Genomic DNA, 17,810 nt, shown 5'->3' with positions numbered 1-17,810 from the left:
TATGAGGTTGAGAGGAGCGTTCAGCCCTTCGCTCACGAAGCCTCCGGTCAATCTGGATGGCCAGAGCAATTAGGCCTTCCAGGGAGTCTGGGGTACCAACACGGGCCAGTTCATCTTTAAGGCCCTCAGACAGACCCATACGGAATTGATGTCTCAGGGCTGACTCGTTCCACTGGGTGTCTGCGCTCCAGCGTCTGAAGTCCGAGACATAGTCCTCAGCCGTCCTACGGCCTTGCTGAAGCGCAGATAAGGCAGATTCCGCAGTGGCAGTCCGTTGGGGGTCGTCATAGAGCTGGGCCATTCCTTCGAAGAAAGAAGAGAGGGTCTGAGTAAGGGAGTTGTCGTTTTCTAGAAGATGGTGGGCCCAGGACTGAGGTTCTCCTTGCAGAAGGGAAATGACGAATCCCACTTTAGTTGCTTCCAGGGAGAAGGTTCTGGGCTGAAGGGTGAAATACAACTGGCAGGCGTTGCGGAATGCCCGAAATTTGGAACGGTCCCCTGCAAACCTCTCCGGGATGGGAACCCTTGGTTCAGGTGGAAGCATCATAACGGCAGAATGGGTAGCTGGCTGAGCAGGAGGAGGTTGAGGTGCCGTGAGCGCTGGACCGGAACTAGATAGGTGCTGAACACGCTCTTCCAGCCTGGTGTATCCGTCTTGAAGGGATTTCACGGCCTGGGTAAGGGCCGCAAGATGTGAGCAGATCTCCTTCATGGCGAAGGCCCCTTCCGCAGGCTCAGTCATGGCTGTTCGTACTGTTAGGTACCTGGGTGGTGAGCCTGACTTGGTGGAAGGAGACCTCTCTTACGGCTCTGGTTCAAGTCCCCCTGGAATGGGAACAGAGGGACTAGAGCACAGCGGGGTTGGAGCATCTGGCCAGATGCAGCAGCGGATGCTGATGAGATGGGGATCTTCCAGATGCAGGAACTTCAACAGCAGATGGCAGACAATGATGGTTGGCAAGCTGACTGTGGTAACTGGATGGGCAGTCCACGAGCCTTGAGAGGCAGTAGCAGGTTTAGGAAGGTCTCTGAGTAGGAGAATAAACAGGACCAACAACAAGCAGGAACCAGCAGGGAAAAGGCAGAAGAAACGTCAACAGGCAGGGGTTCAGCAATGGTAATCAGTCCGAAATAGGTCAAACAAGCCGAGGTCGGGGCAGGAGAGAGCAGCGGAGTCAGACAGGAGCCGGGTCGGTAATCAGATAAACTTCAGGCAGGGAAAACAGGTTGCTTCAGGTACTAGCTGCAGCCGAACAGCACAAAACATCTGCAGCTGTACCTTTAAAAAGGGCCACTGGCGCCAATCGCGCCAGCGCGCGCATGCGGACAGCGTGCACCCGCGCGTGCCTGGGGCGCCCGGCGGCGCGCGTGCGCGCGCCGACCCGCGGCGCGAGTGCGCATGCGCGAGCGGCGATCCGCTCACACGGAACGGACGGATCCCTGACACACTCCTTTTGATGATTAGGAGCATTATCTGCTCCAATTTGTATGTTTTGGAGAGTTGTGCAAGCAACTCTTTGTTAATTAACTCCATTATGCATTTTCAACTTGTTGTGGGTACTTTCTATTTGCTCAGCTACAATTCACCTGCCATCATACCTGCTGTGTGCAAATTCACAACACATGAAAATTAATGTTAAATGCACTAAAATGCACAAAAACCAATACATAAAAAATGTAAACAAATATACATTACAGCAAAAATGGACAGATGTGAACAGGGCCTAAAGAACTTTGATGACTATTCAAATAAAATTTAGGGAAAGTAATTGCGTACACATTTGAGTTGTTATCCATCATGAACACTCAAATGCCTTAAGTTTCCCAAAGGTTGAAAGATGATTGGTCACTATAGACAACTACTTTTTATTTCCATTTTATTTTCCTTAAAGTGGATGTAAACCTGAATTTTTATTTATTTATTTTTTGATGTCATAATGTAGAGTATAACATTTCCTATCATTTGAGCCCAGTCTTGCCACAAAGAGTAAATCCAGCTCTGAGTAATCCTCTTTTATTGTTCAGTGAGATAAATCTTGACAAACAGAGAAAAACTTTGTCAAATCCTCCCCCTTGCTGTGAGTGACAGGCGATTTATATATCTTGTGCACTAGCCTAAGAGACATGTATTATTTTTGAATTCCCTCCCACTCCTTTCTTCTGTTGCTCTGCCAGGATTGGATGTTCCCCACCTCAGCATAATTGGGCATGCTGAAGTCATGTGGTTACTTTCCTGTCTTTTCACTGGATGTTAGAGATCATAGCAGAAGTTCAGTGTAAGAAATACACAGGAAAAAATGCATATTGACAAGGGAAGTGTAGAGGTGGGAGGGGAGTCTACTGACATCACGACTCCACCCACCGAGCTCCAGACAACAGACCCACCCACAGAATCTGCAGTTTTTCAGTTCTCATAACAGACAGAGGGGAGACATTTGACAGGTAGGGATACATGCAGGAGGCAGGTATATCTTTATAGATAACCCCTATGGCAGTAGTTTAGAAAGGCTGACATTGGGTTTACATCCACTTTAAAGATTTTCTTGTTCTTTTAGGTTCTGAGGAGTGACAGAGGCAGTATGTGTGTGGAATCCCCCTCTTACAAATCAGAGCACACTGGTTTGCTGTATTCATTTATTCATTCTGTAGACTAGAAGCAAGCAGTGCCACCAGCACACCAAACGGGCAAGCACTTACTAGATCTAGATATAGATGTCCTGCAGTGCCACAGCACACACTAGGTGTGTTTTTCAGTGCGGTTTATGTGGATCTGCATTGAGCTTGTCCTTCCCCCAGTATTTGAGAAACATACTATCCACCCAGCGTTTGTCCGGTGGGCAGTGGTCCCTGGGCTGCATGTTTTAGGAAGAGCGGCCCCTTGATGACTGGGCCACACAGTGGGAGGTAAGCGGCGACTTCGGTACGGGCAGGGTTAACACATATTCCGGCATACAGGTATGAGGCTGGCTGTCTCTTTACAGGTATGGGGCCTGCTGTCTCTTTATAGGTATGGGGCTGTCTGTCTTTCTACAGGTATGGGAAGGCTGTCTCTTTACAGGTATGGGGCGGCTGCCTCTTTACAGGTAAGTGGCTGTCTCTTTACAGGTATGGGGCGGATGCCTCTTTACAGGTAAGTGGTTGTCTCTTTACAGGTATGGGGCGGATGCCTCTTTACAGGTATGGGGCTGGCTGTTTCTTTACAGGTATGGGGCTGCTTCTTTACAGGTATGGACCGGATGTCTCTTTACAGGTATGGGGCTGGCTGTCTCATTACAGGTATGGGGTGGCTGTCTATTTACAGGAATGGGGCGGCTGTCTCTTTACTGGTCTGAGGCTGTCTATTTACTGGTCTGGGGCCGTCTCTTTGCTGGTCTGGGGCCGTCTCTTTGCTGGTCTGGGGCCGTCTCTTTGCTGGTCTGGGGATGTCTCTTTGCTGGATTGAGGATGTCACTTTGCTAAATGGGGATGTCTCGTTGCTGTATTGGGATGTCTCTGGGGATGAATATCTGGTCACCAACCACCCCTGCAAACGCCCGCCTCACATCTTCAACATACCCCCCCAAGGATTGGACTGAACAGTTCAAAAATACCCGGGCCTATTTCTTGTCCCAGTCCGGGCCTGCTATCCACAGTTTATATATGTATGCTTGATTCTTATGGGTATTCTTGTCTTTCTGCAAGTAGACACCCTTATATTACCTTTAGTTTCATAGAAGGAAGGAGGGGCATAGCATAAAAAAATAAGAACTTGCCAGTAGATGAGATCTTTAAACCAAGGATTTCTCCTGAGGTCTTGATGGAAAAGTCACCATTCAACCTATGTTTCTGGTAACTAAAATACATTTTTAAACCATGAAGGATATCAGGATCAATTTGCTAAGAGTTAAATATCGACTATGAATAATGCGTTAAAATAACGCATTGGCAACAGTTGTGAAAATGTTTAAATTTTTAAGAATTTGCCAGTAAATAACTCGTGGGGTAAAATACTGGTAATGTAGTAATTACTGCATATTTTCATGCAGAAATTATTGCACGCTAGATGGGCCATGTCCTTAACAAAGCGTTTCCTGCTGACAGCTAAATGTGCAAAATGACGAGAATTAAAAATTATTTTAAAAACAGCATGGGGGTCACCTTGAAATCCATACCAGACCCTTATCTAAGCATGCAGCCTGGCCGACCAGGAAAGGGAGGGATGAGAGAGCACCCCCCCCCCCTCCTGAACCATACCAGGCCACATGCCTGAGGGGGGCTTTGGCAGCCCCCCAAAGCACCTTGTCCCTATGTTGATGGGGACAAGGGCCTCCTCTCCACAGCCCTTGCTAGTGGTTGTGGGGGACTGCGGGCAGGGGGCTTATCAGATTCTGGAAGCCCAATTTAATAAGCGGGCACCCATATCCCCCCCCATGTAAATGAGTATGTACCTCTACTAATTCACCCAAAAAGTAAATAAAAGCACAACACAAATTTTTAACAGTTTTTGTCCCTTTGTGACATCACTGACCCAGCATGCCCCTGGCACTTTTTCTTTTCTTTTTTGGGGTTGGGGGTGGCGGCAGACGTCGTGATTGAGGCTGGATCTGCACCGGAGGGACAAAAACTTGTGTTGTGTTTCACTTACTTTTTACACTTACCCTAACTCATTCACATGAGAGGGGTGCTATATTTGAAACGCTGCATTTTTAGATGCTTGGGAGTGCCATTAATCACTTGCCGACCACTGCACACCGATATACGTCAGCACAATGGCAGTGGTGAGCAAATGGGCGGGGCGTACCTGTACGTCCCCATTAATTGGCGGAGTGCGCCCTCCGCATACAGTGTGACCGTGGGACCCGCAGACTCGATGTCCGCCGGTCTCCCAGCGATCGTGTCATGAATCACTCTCTAGGACACACTTAACCCCTTCATCGCCCCCTCATGGTTAACCCCTTCCCTGCCAGTGTAAGTTACACAGTAATCAGTGCATTATTATAACACTGATCGCTGTATAAATGACAATGGTCCCAAAATAGTGTCCAAAGTGTTCATGTGTCTGCCATAATGTCACAGTCACGATAAAAATCGCAGATCGCCACCATTACTAATAAAAAATAATAATAATATAAATGCCATAAAACTATCCTCTATTTTGTAGACACTATAATTTTTGCGCAAACCAATCAATATACGCTAACTGCATTTTTTTTTTTACCAAAAATATGTAGAAGAATACATGAATACAGAAGAATCTGCCTAAACGGAGGAAAAAAATATTTTTTTATATATTCTTGGGGGATATTTATTATAGCAAAAAGTAAAAAAGATTGCGTATTTTTATTTTTTTTTTCAAAATTGTTGCTCTTTTTTTGTTTATAGCGCAAAAAATAAAAATTGCAGAGGTGATCAAATACCACCAAAAGAAAGCTCTATTTGTGGGGAAAAAAAGATGTAAATTTTGTTTGGGTGCAACGTCACACGACCGCACAATTGTCAGTTAAATCGATGCAGTGCCAAATCGCAAAAGTGCTCTGGTCAGGAAGGGGGGAAAATCTTCCGGGGATGAAGCGGTTAAGAAAGAGTGGCAGCCCCGCACATCTGCATAGACACAGCGCGGTGTGGGTGCAGGAACAGGTGCGATTTACATGCCGCCCCACACCCGCAACCACCCACACAAGTGTAAACCTTGTCTTACCTTCTGCACCTCATTTCTAAACCTCAAAACTGGGCAAATTAGCATGGCACTTCTCAAAGTGTCAGGTCTTCCTACGTGAGACTAACTGCTGCTAATCTTATATAATCATGTCATTATATCATCAAACCCATTTTCCAGCTTCAGGAATCATAGGTTGAGAGCAATCCTAGTACACAATGACTCTCTATGACCCTCTCTATATTAATTCTACACAAATCACACTAGTAATAAGCAGACAGTATGGATTTGAACATATTTTAAATATATTAAATGAAAGCAATAAAAATAGGGTACAAAAATAAGAAACTACATGGATTTGCCACAGTAAAAACATCAAAGCTTGTGTAAACATAAAGACATACATAACTCATAGAATAACATAAAATAAAATAACATGTACACTAGTCAATGACATCAGGACATTACATTTTTCACCGCCCTTTGATCCAGATTGTTTTGATCTGTATTATGTACTGCATGAATTTCCAGCCAAGAAATGAATCATGGCCATTAAACAGACACTGACTTCGTCTTTCATGGGAAGTAAAGTGAAGCCTCTGCACAAATAGGAAAACACTTTCTGGCCGACGTCCAGCATGGAAAGAAATTCCAATACAGCTCCTGCATTTTAAATGAGCTGCTCTGATGCAACTTTTATTCTGTAAGACAGTGGAGACGTGTTAAGCCTACATTCACACAACTGCCACTGCCTCTCGCCGCAGAAATAACACATTTTTATTTGATTTTATTATGTATACTGTAAATGCTGTGTAAGAGCATGGGCTAGGGAGATGAGCTTTGATGGACTGCCTTGTCCTTTGTTGCATTTTCTATTTAAAAATTTGACATTGCTTATTCACTGCCAAACTGCTGGATCCCTGCTGCAGCTAAGCTGATTCTCCCCGTTTTAAAAATAGCAAGCACTAGTGCAGTCCATCCCTTCCCCCCCTTTGAGTACCCACCAGCCCCAGCCTGTTAGGTATTACTGAAAAGATTTCACTGTGCTGCTGACATTCTGAGCAGAGCACAAACATTCTCTAGGTGGAATAACACATGGAGATTTAGCCCTGGGAGAGCTGATAAACCACCGAAGAGTGAGCCATATTCAGGGGAAAGGATGGCTGTACAGCCTGCACTACAGTGTAGCCGCAAGAGGAAAAAGGCTGTAGACAGCACAGAAAAGTATCCAGCAAAGAGAAGTGCCAGCTGGGGTATCCTCACTAACCAAGGTCAGTAAATCAGCATTGCCTTAGAGGCCTGCCATAGGATGCCAATAACCATTTCTTCTTTCAGGATGAACACCGGTGCTTTTTCTGTTCTCTTTGGAAAAAAAATGGAAGATAAAATACTAATGCCGTGTACACAGGGCCAGACTTTTTGACAGCAAAGGTCCCACGGAATGAATCCTTTGGATAATTCGACCATGTGGGCTTCATCGGACCTTTGCTGTCAAAAAATCAGATGGACTTTAGATTTAGAACATGTTTCAAATCTTTTTGATGGACCCGAGTCCAGTCGAAAAATCCTTTCGTCTGTATGCTAGTCCGACAGACGAAAACAGACGCTAGGGCAGTTATTGGCTACTGGCTATGAACTTCCTTATTCTAGTCCGGTTGTACGTCATCATGGTCGAATCCATCGGACTTTGGTGTGCTTGTGTGTGGCCAAGTCCATTCGTTCGGAAAGTCAGTCGGAAGTCCGCCAAAAGTCCGCCTGACGTAGTCTGCCGGAAAGTCCAGTCATGTGTACACGGCATAAGAGTAATAATATGACTTTAAATGCTTCACTGCACAAAATAGCTACTGTTGGTCCATTTGGGGAATATTATTTGCCATTTCAATTAAATTTTTTTTTATGCTTAACTTGTATAAACAAAAGCTGTATACACAGTTTGAAACTTTAAACTCCTGATTTTACATTACCATATGTTTATTGATGCAATAAAACCTTGGACTGAGAGTAACTTGGTTTGAGAGCGTTTTGCAAGACAATCAAATTCTTTTTATAAATTTTGACTTGATAAACAAGTGATGTCATGATATACAAGTAGTATACAAGTAGAGCCACGTCACAACTGAGTATAAAAGAGAAGAGAGGCGCCTCTAAGTGTAGTAATATGGTTACATTTAATGAAGGTACAACATTTAGCAACTCACATGGTTGATGATTAAAGTGGTTGTATACCCTATTTTTTTTTATTTTTACCTATCGGTAAGCCTATAACAAGGCTTACCGGTAGGTAAAATTAATATCTCCTAAACCTGTATGGTTTAGGTGATATTCACCTTACATGCAGCCGCTGACGTCAGCGGGGCATACGCTGTGAAGGCCCAGCAGACGCTGCCGGACCTTGCTGGGAAGAAGACTCCTGTGTGAATGCCGGTGTGAGTGGCCGGAGCCGCGAACCCAGAAGACACACCAAGGGGAAATGTCAGCTCCCTCGGCGTGGACCGGGATTCAATGCCGATGCCTTGTTCTAAGGTGAGTATTTCATAATGAGCTAGTATGCGATGCTGCCTATGCCTTACAGGTTTTTTTTTTTTGTGGGGGTATACAACCACTTTAAAAGGGGTACATCTAAGTATGCAAGCATCCGGTGTAAAGCTGTTCACATCTTCTGCAGCGCCATCAATGGCATCCCTTCCACGCTGCGCTCCATGAGCGCTTCAAGCCTCGTTCTAATTCAGATCACTCTACTGCAGGGTAGTCTTCCCTCCATTGGCTGAGAGTGCTGATTGGGAGCCAGTCGGCTGCTGCTTTTCCAACATGCTCATCCGACCAACTGCCATACACACTGGTCGAATGTCTGGTATTTTTTTTTAGAACCGGCCGATGTCGCCCAGCATTCGGCCTGTGTGTACCAGGCTTAAGCCTGGTACACACTACAGGTTTTATTTTTCATGCAACCCTGCAAAAAAGAAAAAAAGACTGCTGTGGTCGGGAGCCGATGTACTAACCATGCAAGGTTAGTCCAGTGATCTCCCCCTGCTGAGCTGTTGTGTTCTATCCGGGGGACAGCCCCCCACCAGAACACTCCAATCAGCACTCTTTGCCATTGGCTGAGAGTGCTAATTGGGAGTTGGTCAGCTGCTGGTTTTCATCATGTATGTCATGTATGTTGGGCAGACCGACATACACATGGGCAGAATGTCGGCTGGTATTTTTTCTACCGGCAAATGTCTCCCGACATTCTGCCCATGTGTGGGTTTGAGATGCTACATTGTTCGGTTTCCATTGAACCCCTACCATGCTCAACATGCACGCAATTTTAAAAATAGAGCCTCTTACCACTGCGCCATGAAGTCACTGTGCATAAACTTGCTTTCCTGTTATTATGACCCATGAAGTGATATAGATTAGCAAGGGGTTTTAATAGAAACACATTTTCTACAAGGGAAAATAGGACCTGAAAGAGCCTTAAAACTGACATTGACATTTTTCTGTAATCAAGCAGTAAAATGTTAAGACAAGGAGACATAAATAAAGCTATGAAGACAGTACAAGCATTTGGGAGCATAGTGTAGGAAGGTGTAGCCTGTAGTGTAATGCAGTAGATGTTCCTAGGGGAGGTCTATAAAATGCACAATTCCCCGTTGCTGTACTACATAATTAGCAATAACAATTATTTTATCGGGTATCTGTATAACTTGCAAATGCTAGCAAACAATTTATGCAAATTATGGTTGTTCCCCACTTTATCCAAAGAATCATTGTGTTAAATACTGCACGGTTGAATTTAGGGGGTTAACTAGCAAAAGGCTTGAATTACACGGCTCCTCAGACGTAGCTCATATACTAAGCACTTAAAGTCATGCAATTAAAAGGAGCCTAATATAGTACACTACTGACATGAGTGCTTTTCTGGTACATGGTGAATACCTGGAGGTGCCGTGGGGAGACGGTGATCTAGGTAGTGTATAAATATATTTATTTGCTTTGTACTCTGTCTAGTTTGTTTACTGAGAAGTGCTGCATTTGCTGTCACACTTTTATACCTCAGATGACTTAGATCATGTTGTCAGACTAAATATAGCTTGCAGCCCAGCAATAAGCTACAACCTTAGTGACCCAAAGTCATTATTGCTTTTCATGATTACTCCCTCCGCTCCCGATGTTTTTGGTTTCTTATCGTTTGATCTTTTTTAGCTTTCTACCAAAAGCTTATTTATTTTGAATGTCTTATTTTTCTTTTTTGAAGAATAATGTATGTAAGTACAAAGAATTGCTTTGAATTTTGATTAAGGCATTGAAATTGAGAGATCAACCCATGTAAGGCTAGTGATATGTGACAAGTAAATGGCCATGAAATTTAAACTAATTGCATTACAGTAATGGACATAGGATTGTACAATGCTGAACATTTTTGTTAAAACTATTTGCTTGAGCATGTGTCTGAATTGGTCCTGTAATTCATATATTTTCCAGATCGCTTCATTACTTTCTATTACGTCTTTGAAGGTTGGAAATGTAAACAGTGTCACAGACATCCCAAAAAAAGGCCCATGATTTATTCTGCCACTGTATTTTTGGCTTTCAAAATTGCCATACTTACTTATACAGCGAATTTGTGTATGACTGTGTATGTGTACCATAGACATTCCTGTCATTTACCGAAGTGTCTTCTAAGGAAAACGTGCCATGTTGTTTGTGGCAGCCTACTATTTAAGAACCCTTTTCTGTGGCCTACTTCTTTAGAAATCAGTTGTCGATGTCCTTGAGGAAAGAAATGAAGGTGTTTGGAATGCTGCGGGTGTTGTCTTGGATATTGATTCAGGTTTGTCAAATCAGCAATCATTTTTGTTTTCCTAATTATTTCATAATTGCACAGCATTATCCCTTGCTGTTAATGAATATTTACCATTGGCATTAATTGGCTGAATATAGAGTCCCACTGTACAACCAATTTATGATTTAAAGAAAAGCAGATATTGCCTGCTACATAGATAATGATGCTATCAATAATTTTATATATATATATATATATATATATCACAACTCTAAGGCCAGTGATTAAAAGACTACTCTTCTACACCAACAAATAGAATATATTAATATAAAAGGCAAAACAACTGGTCAACTTGTTTCCATTGGCTATTTAAAACCATATCTATTTTAAGCACATTCGTCATATACATGTTCTCGCTTGTGCTGGCTATATATACAGGGCAATTTTCGAGCAATATCAAGCAGTTTTTTTTTAACAAACAATCTCCTAGATCAAATATGTACAACCTACCATCACCAGTTTACACCTTTGGCAGGTTTCCATGGTTCATACATTTTTGTGATCTAATGCCTCGTACACACGAGCGGACTATCCGGCAGACTTTTGAAATGAACGGACTTGCCCACACACGGAATAAAGTCCATTCATTTTGAACGTGGCTCCAGGTAGACGGAACTAGCGAAAGATGTCAATGTCGCCGCATCTTAGCAGAATCCAGGAGCCCCCTTTAATAAGGGGGCCCCCAGATTCCGGCCCCCAATCCTATGTGAATGAGTATGGGGTATATGGTACCCCTACCCATTCACCTGGGGAAAAAAGTGTACATAAAAAAAACTCTTTTACTAGCAGAGGAGCCCAGCTTTCTCCTTCATCACACTCCGCTGTCCGGGGGTCTTCTTCTGACTTCGGGGTCTTGTCCCGCTCTTCGGGGGTCTTGTCCCGCTCTTCAGTTCTTCTTGCCGAGCCTCCGCTTTCTTCTTCCAGCTCTTTAACTAGCGTTGGCCTGGTCTACTGTTGCTGCCACTGCCTTCTGCTTCTTCTAAGCCCCCCGCCCGCAGACCCCGACAACCAATGGCCAGGGTTGTTGGGAAGAGGCCCTTGTCCTCATCAACATGGGGGCAAGGTGCTTTGGGGTGGGGGGCCGCAGGGCCCCGCATTCCCCAAAGCACCCCCCCATGTTCAGGGCATGTGGCCCTGTATGGCTTAGGAGGGGGGTCTCGCTCGTCCCCACCCCCTTTCCTGACCGGACGGGCTGCGTGCTCGGATAAGGGTCTGCTATGGACTTTGGGGGGACACCCACGCCGTTTTTTTGGCGTAGGGCTTCCCCTTTAAATCTATACCAGGTGACAGGGCTTGCGTGGTGTCAATCTCGCCGATGGAGGCGGTGAAATTGACATCCTTTGCTAGCTCCGTCTACCTGGAGCCGCGTTCAAAAATTAATGGACTTTTCTCCGTGTGGGCAAGTCCGTTCATTTCAAAACTTCTTTCCAAGTCCGCTGGACTTTTGGGAACAATCGATCGTGTGTATGCGGCATAAGGGTTGAAATTGCTGGAAGATTGTCTGTAGATATGACTTGCATGCCATAGGCCTAACAACACAGTGCAATATAGCATCTGAGTAGTGATTTATGGGCTTTAGGAAAATGAATAATGTTCTGGTATAGTAGAAGCAATCATACAAAATCCACATAGCAATAATTAATTTGGTTGTAGCATAAATAGCGTAGGTTTATGTAGGCATTAGAAAGTTTGTTCACTGTCAATCCAACTAAGGCAATCAGTTAATTCACACCTTTTGGACTGTGGAGAACATGGCAAGACTTCTGTAACTAACCCCATCCAGAAAAGAGTAGCCCACAATTGTAGATGGATACAGGGTTGAAACTAGGTGGGGGCTGGGGGGGGCACACGCCCCAGGTGATGCATCTAGGGGGGTGATGCCAGGGGTTCCGTCATGTCCACCTGCACTGGGAAGACCTGTTCTAACCAAATAGGAGGGAGACTACACAGGTGCACTAGCGCTGAATCACTCTTCTCCTCCCACCTGCCAGTACTATAGAAAGGCCTTCCAGAGCAACGCTTCAGCACGGGAGAGCCTTTGGAAGCCATTTATTAGGACAAGCAGAGGGGCTTGTGTGACTAGGATGTTGGAGTTGGTATGGTAAAGGATGGGTGGGGCCTGTGGGGGGTGCAGAGAAGGCCCTGGACTAGGCTGGGGGGGGGCTCAGAGGAGGCCCTGGACTGGGGTGCAGTGGGAGCCTTGGGCTGATGGGGGTTGTGGAGGAGACACTGGGCTGGGTGCAGAGGAGGCCCTTTACTGAGGGGGTGCAGAGGAGGCCCTGGACTGGGGGGGTGCAGTGGAGGCCCTGGACTGGAAAGGTGTAGAGGAGGTGCTGGAGTGGGGATGTGCAAAGGATGCCCTGGACTAAAAAAGGGTTGGTCTATCAAAAACCATGGATTAGGAGAGGAGGCACTGGACTAGGAGGGGAGTACACAGGAGGCCCTGGACTGGGAGGTGCAGGGGAGTGCAGAGGAGGCTATGAACTAGGGGATGCAGAGGAGGCCTTGGACTAGGAGGGGATTACACAGGAGGCCCTGGACTGGGGGCGGGGAGTTGAATGGATGCCCTGGACTGGGTGATGCAGAGGAGGCGCTGGACTAGGAGGGGAGTAAGCCAGAGGCCCTGGACTGGGGGGGGGGGGTGTAGAGGTGGTGTTGGTGTGGCAAAGGATCCAGAATCAGAGGGCAGGGTGCAGAAGAGGCTCTGAACTTGGGGGGGCTGTAGAGGAGACCTTGGAGTAGGAGGAAAGTGCAGAAGAAGCCCTAGACTAGGGGGGAGGGGTGCAGAAGAGACCCTGGACTAGGAAACGGGGGGAGGTTCACAACATAAATAGGGACATTTATCGATTGTCGCAAGTAATGTCAAACGGGAGCAGAGAGACAGGTCCTGTAATAGACGGCTTTATTGGCTGTATTTCTGCTGTGGATTACAGGGGTGCAGATTGTTTTGCACTGCTGTGACTCCCTGTGACCCATTTTCAGCGGGCTGTCGGCTGATGTCACAGAGCCAGGTTGCGATCTTTCACCAGCCTGGACCGGCTCTGTGAGGACAGCCCGCTTAGCTCCCATCCCCTCCACGGCCCAGTGTTTTAGCGTGGAGGGGGGTAGAGCAGAGAGCCAGAGACTGACAGTCTCCAGCTCTCTGCTCAAAGGAGCACTGGAAATGGTTTGATTGCTCAGTTCTCAGCCTTAGAGCCGGTGGGGGACAGATGCAGCATCCACCTATGTAAGTATGAATAAAAATAAAAATTCCCATACCTGACATCTCCTCTTTCCTGCTATCTGGCCCACATGACAATTAGGCCTCAATCACATGGAGCATATGCGTTCATGCCCAGTGTGATGGCCGTGTACCGATACTTGGTGTATTCGTGCATCCCTGTGCAGGCAGTCCAGTCAAAGTCAATTGGGACGCAGCAGCTGCATGGACATAGTCAAATGTAAAAATTTGACACTCTGATCTGTGCACCCACTTCTATAGGTGAAGCTCTCTGGTGCCTGCAGATGCAGCAAAAAGTGGCTCAGCATACAGGACCTGTTTCAGTGCCTGCCTGAATGAGCCTTTAGGGGAATTTATCAAAACAGCTGTGCATGGCAAGCTTTAATTTTCAAAGCTGAACAAGCTGAAGATAGAAGCTGATTGGTTGCCATGTGCAGCTGTTTCTCCTGATTGGACGCCCCCATAGGAAGCTGCTTGCTGTGGGGGCATTCGGAAGGAGGGAGGGGATAGGGGGGCAGATGAGGGACCCGAGAAGAGGAGAATCCAGGCTAAAGCAGGTAAGTATAACATGTTTGGTATTTAAAAACAAAACAAAAAAAACAAGGACTTTATTATCACTTTAAGGTTAGCTGTGTGTAGTGAAGGATATGCAATAAAACCATTTAATTTCATTAAAATTAGTCTACTGAGGTTTGTACTGTCTATTACATACTCGCTTGTGGCACAGTTATTAAAGCATATGGCCATTTCAGCTCCTCCCACTGTTGTTGCAACCTGACCACACCCAAAATTTTGGTGCAGCGCAAAATATATTGCCACATACCATTTTTCTTGGGGGTGGGGTGCAAAAAAATGACCAGCCCCGGGTGCCAGGTGTGCTAGCTACACCATTGGATGGATATAGGCATAGTTACACCCAACTCCATTTCACCACAGGCTGAGCCCTTGGCAGTGGTGGACATTTGTTGCACAGCTCTCTAGATCATTCTCTTCAAATACCCCCAGGAGAACTGAAGAAATGATGCTGTTAATGTTAATGATCTATATTATTTGAAGCAGTTTGTAAATATATGCAGATCGAAAAATGGTTTGACTAGACTATGAAGGAGCATTGTAGCAAACAGCGAAATAGAAGGGTAGGAGGTATAAGAGGTGCAGCACCAGACTGCACTTGCTTACAGACGTCTTTCAGCTCTTTTGTAAACTGCTGCAGTTCTTGCACCAACTTATAAATCATATATTCGCCATAGACAGATGGAAATGTTGGATATCAAAGCACCATCAAATCATTTTTAAATCTTGCCCCCAAGATTATATATGGGGTAATATGGGGTTCCCAAATGTAATGTAGCACCCTCCTAGGTAGGTGCTAGGATAGTTAGATAAGTGTTAGAGTGTGTTTTTGAAAGGTAATTTTAGTCTCCACACTGTAGGCATTGTGGCTTTAAATATTGGTTAAGGTAAAAGCATAGTTTGGCTCACTGTATCCAGTGAGCTGTAATTTCTTAGTTAGGTCTGATCTTTGTGATTTGCTGCTGCCAGTCCGCTGGATAGCTCCCTCAGTATCCAGGCTACTTGAGAAGTTTCTGGATGATAGGTGTGGAGCTATGTAGATGACAGCATGAATACAGCCCCAGCCTATCCCAGAGAGGCAGGCTCTGAGGGCATACTGGGAGACTGTATTTATTGTGGGAGCACATAGAGCTCTGGATCTTGTTCCAGAGTGAAGGAGTCCAGCCTGAAGGGGGCACGCTGCCCTCTCAGACACAGGCTGCAGTGAGGAGGACTCGGGTGGGCGACCTGAGGAGGGGAATGCAGATCCCAGGGTGCTTAGAAGAAGCTGTCTGAGGGTAGGTGTCTGCCATAGATGTGTCTGATATCACTGGAGGGCATCACCTGGAAGAATGGAAGTAGGCTCAATCTGTCCTTGGCACTTGTGAGTACAGACATTGAAAAATCTTGGGAACCTTGTGCTTTAGCTACTCCTCTGGTGCCCAGTTGTAGTCAGCTGTGAGTCTGTTAAAGGGGACACCAGCTTATGTCCTGAAGAGCTCTGTCCAGACACTTTCCTGCTTAAAGGGACTTTGAAAAAAGGAAGTAACTGCGTTGATTCAAACATTTACTGATGTGATGCTACTACTAATACGGTGGGTAAACCCTATACATCAACCTCACAGTGTGTATGCCCTGTAAACCAGCCTCACTGTAAAGTACAACATGGCAATAAAGTGCCAAATATTAAAACATTTTGTGAAGACCTCACTCCTTAGGACATCAATAATGTTCTGAAAGACCACTATAAAGTGTAACGTGACAATAAGGTGCCAAATATCAAAAAATATGTAATGACACCCGAGTATGAAAGGGGTTAAAGCCGTTTATTCCATTTCCGAACACAAAGGCAGCTACCGAACACTGCACTCAGCCAAACAAGAAACACATACGAATATTTCTTCCCCTCCAAGTACGAGACGAGGCTCTGTACGGAGGGTCAAACAGGAATCAGACTCTTTATTAGAACCAAAATTACAAGTCTTTATATACAGTTAAAGAGGAAGTTCCTACCTCCTGCTCATATTACTCTAACAATACACCTGTAACCAGAAACCTAATTAACATGAGCTAATTTACTAAATCATTTACCCAGACTAGGTGACTCAGAGACATGACCTTTAGGACAGACTTGATGTCTTTTAGCTCAGAAGACACAATCAACATTATCATCAGTATAACACAGGACACCTTCACACAATAGCAGGAGCTAATTACAATTTACAATACAAACAGTGATCTCCTCCCCTCCTCAGCCTAGTAGGCAACAAAATTATAGTAGGAGTAGACTGTCCGGCTCCTACCCAGTTCTAGAGGCCAATGTGATCAGCTCTCTCAACTAACATGTTGAGTTAAGAATCAAACAACCCAAGAATAGTCTTTACATATATTCTTGAGAGATATCGTTAATGAATATTACTGTCCCTTTTGAAGTAATCCAACCATATTCTCAGGGTTCAGTCTTTTCTTGGTCACCCTGCACCCAAAAGGGACTCCCGTCACAAAGAATATAATATTTCCAGAGTCCATTTCCATTTATCATATATATTCTCAAATTTTTCATGCGTGCTTCATGCTGAATCTTTTCACCAATTCATGTGTCACCACCACCTTCTAAAATGGGCACTCACCAGAGCCTAGAAATAAGTTTGCCTTTGGTTCATCTGTGATAACCACTCCACTGTCCTGGCTTTGCTCCAGCTAGTTTACTGCTAGCTTCTCCTTATTTCTCCATATCAGTGATTGTATACCATAAAAATTAAACATCTATCACTGCGCAACATGTATGCATAAAAAATTTATTTATCTTGACTAAAATGTAAGTATTCACAATATATAAAATGCAAACTCACACTTTGTAGTGCCTAGAGACTGGCACTGAGTCTGTCCAGCTATTTGTTTTAGGAATCTGACACAAACTCTGTTTCTCTATCCCGGCGTGCGTTCCAAGCCTCGATTTGGTACGGGTCCATGAACAGGAAGCGACGTCCATAATAACCCAGGCGCCTCTATGCGTTTCACATACACACATGCATCATCAGGAAGCCTAAGTCCCTTAAAGGGACTTTGCTCTAATGTCTCTACTACTGCTTAAGCTGAAGTCTACTGTTTGTTACAAGCCCAGACTTCATCATAGCTTATTCAGAAAGGAAGATCAAGTCCTCACTACATAGTTCTTATCTTTGGAGTTTCCCACCACTTTCTTCATCCCAATCCAAGTTCTTCAAAAATAAAAACAACAAAAATAAACATCTCCTAGACTGGTCCTTGGAGAAGGAGTGAATGAGCCTGTTGTGTACCTGGCTGCTGGGCAGAAGCTGGGAAGACCTGGAAGTCCTGGGAAGACCTGGACAAGTAATTACTGTGGCTCTGACAGGAGTACTACTTTAACATACATTCAATTTAGTTCAAATTTCATGACTGGAGTTTACAACCACTTTAATTCCATTAATTTCTCACCCAATAGCAATAAATCCGTTGTTGCTGCTCTGTTGAGTGAATTTTATAGTTTTAGAATAATCATACTGATCAGACATTTTGAAGGCAATAATAGACCACAAAAAAGGGATTCCTGT

General features: G+C 44.9%; 1 protein-coding gene across 7 annotated transcripts in view; it reads left to right on the top strand.

The window, feature by feature from the left end:
- The window catches only part of ASB5 (ankyrin repeat and SOCS box containing 5), a 95,457-nt gene that overhangs the window by 39,664 nt on the left and 37,983 nt on the right, over positions 1-17,810 (top strand). Inside the window, exons 1-2 of one of the 7 annotated variants that reach the window (XM_077477243.1) lie at positions 9,865-9,885; positions 10,373-10,451. The exons of 4 other annotated variants lie outside the window; for them this stretch is intronic. In XM_077477243.1, the coding sequence (XP_077333369.1) occupies positions 9,880-9,885; positions 10,373-10,451 (85 nt within the window). In that variant the 5' untranslated portion in view covers positions 9,865-9,879. Of the gene's footprint in view, positions 1-6,623; positions 6,907-9,470; positions 9,588-9,864; positions 9,886-10,372; positions 10,452-17,810 lie in introns of those variants that run through there. 2 more of the 7 variants (XM_077477241.1, XM_077477244.1) reach the window with 2 other exon arrangements.

Source organism: Lithobates pipiens, unplaced genomic scaffold (genome assembly GCF_037356315.1).
Source record: "Lithobates pipiens isolate NorthernLeopardFrog02 unplaced genomic scaffold, aLitPip1_a1.2 Scaffold_13, whole genome shotgun sequence".
In the NCBI taxonomy this organism is placed as follows: domain Eukaryota; kingdom Metazoa; phylum Chordata; class Amphibia; order Anura; family Ranidae; genus Lithobates; species Lithobates pipiens.
This window is presented reverse-complemented; position numbering and strand designations above follow the sequence as displayed.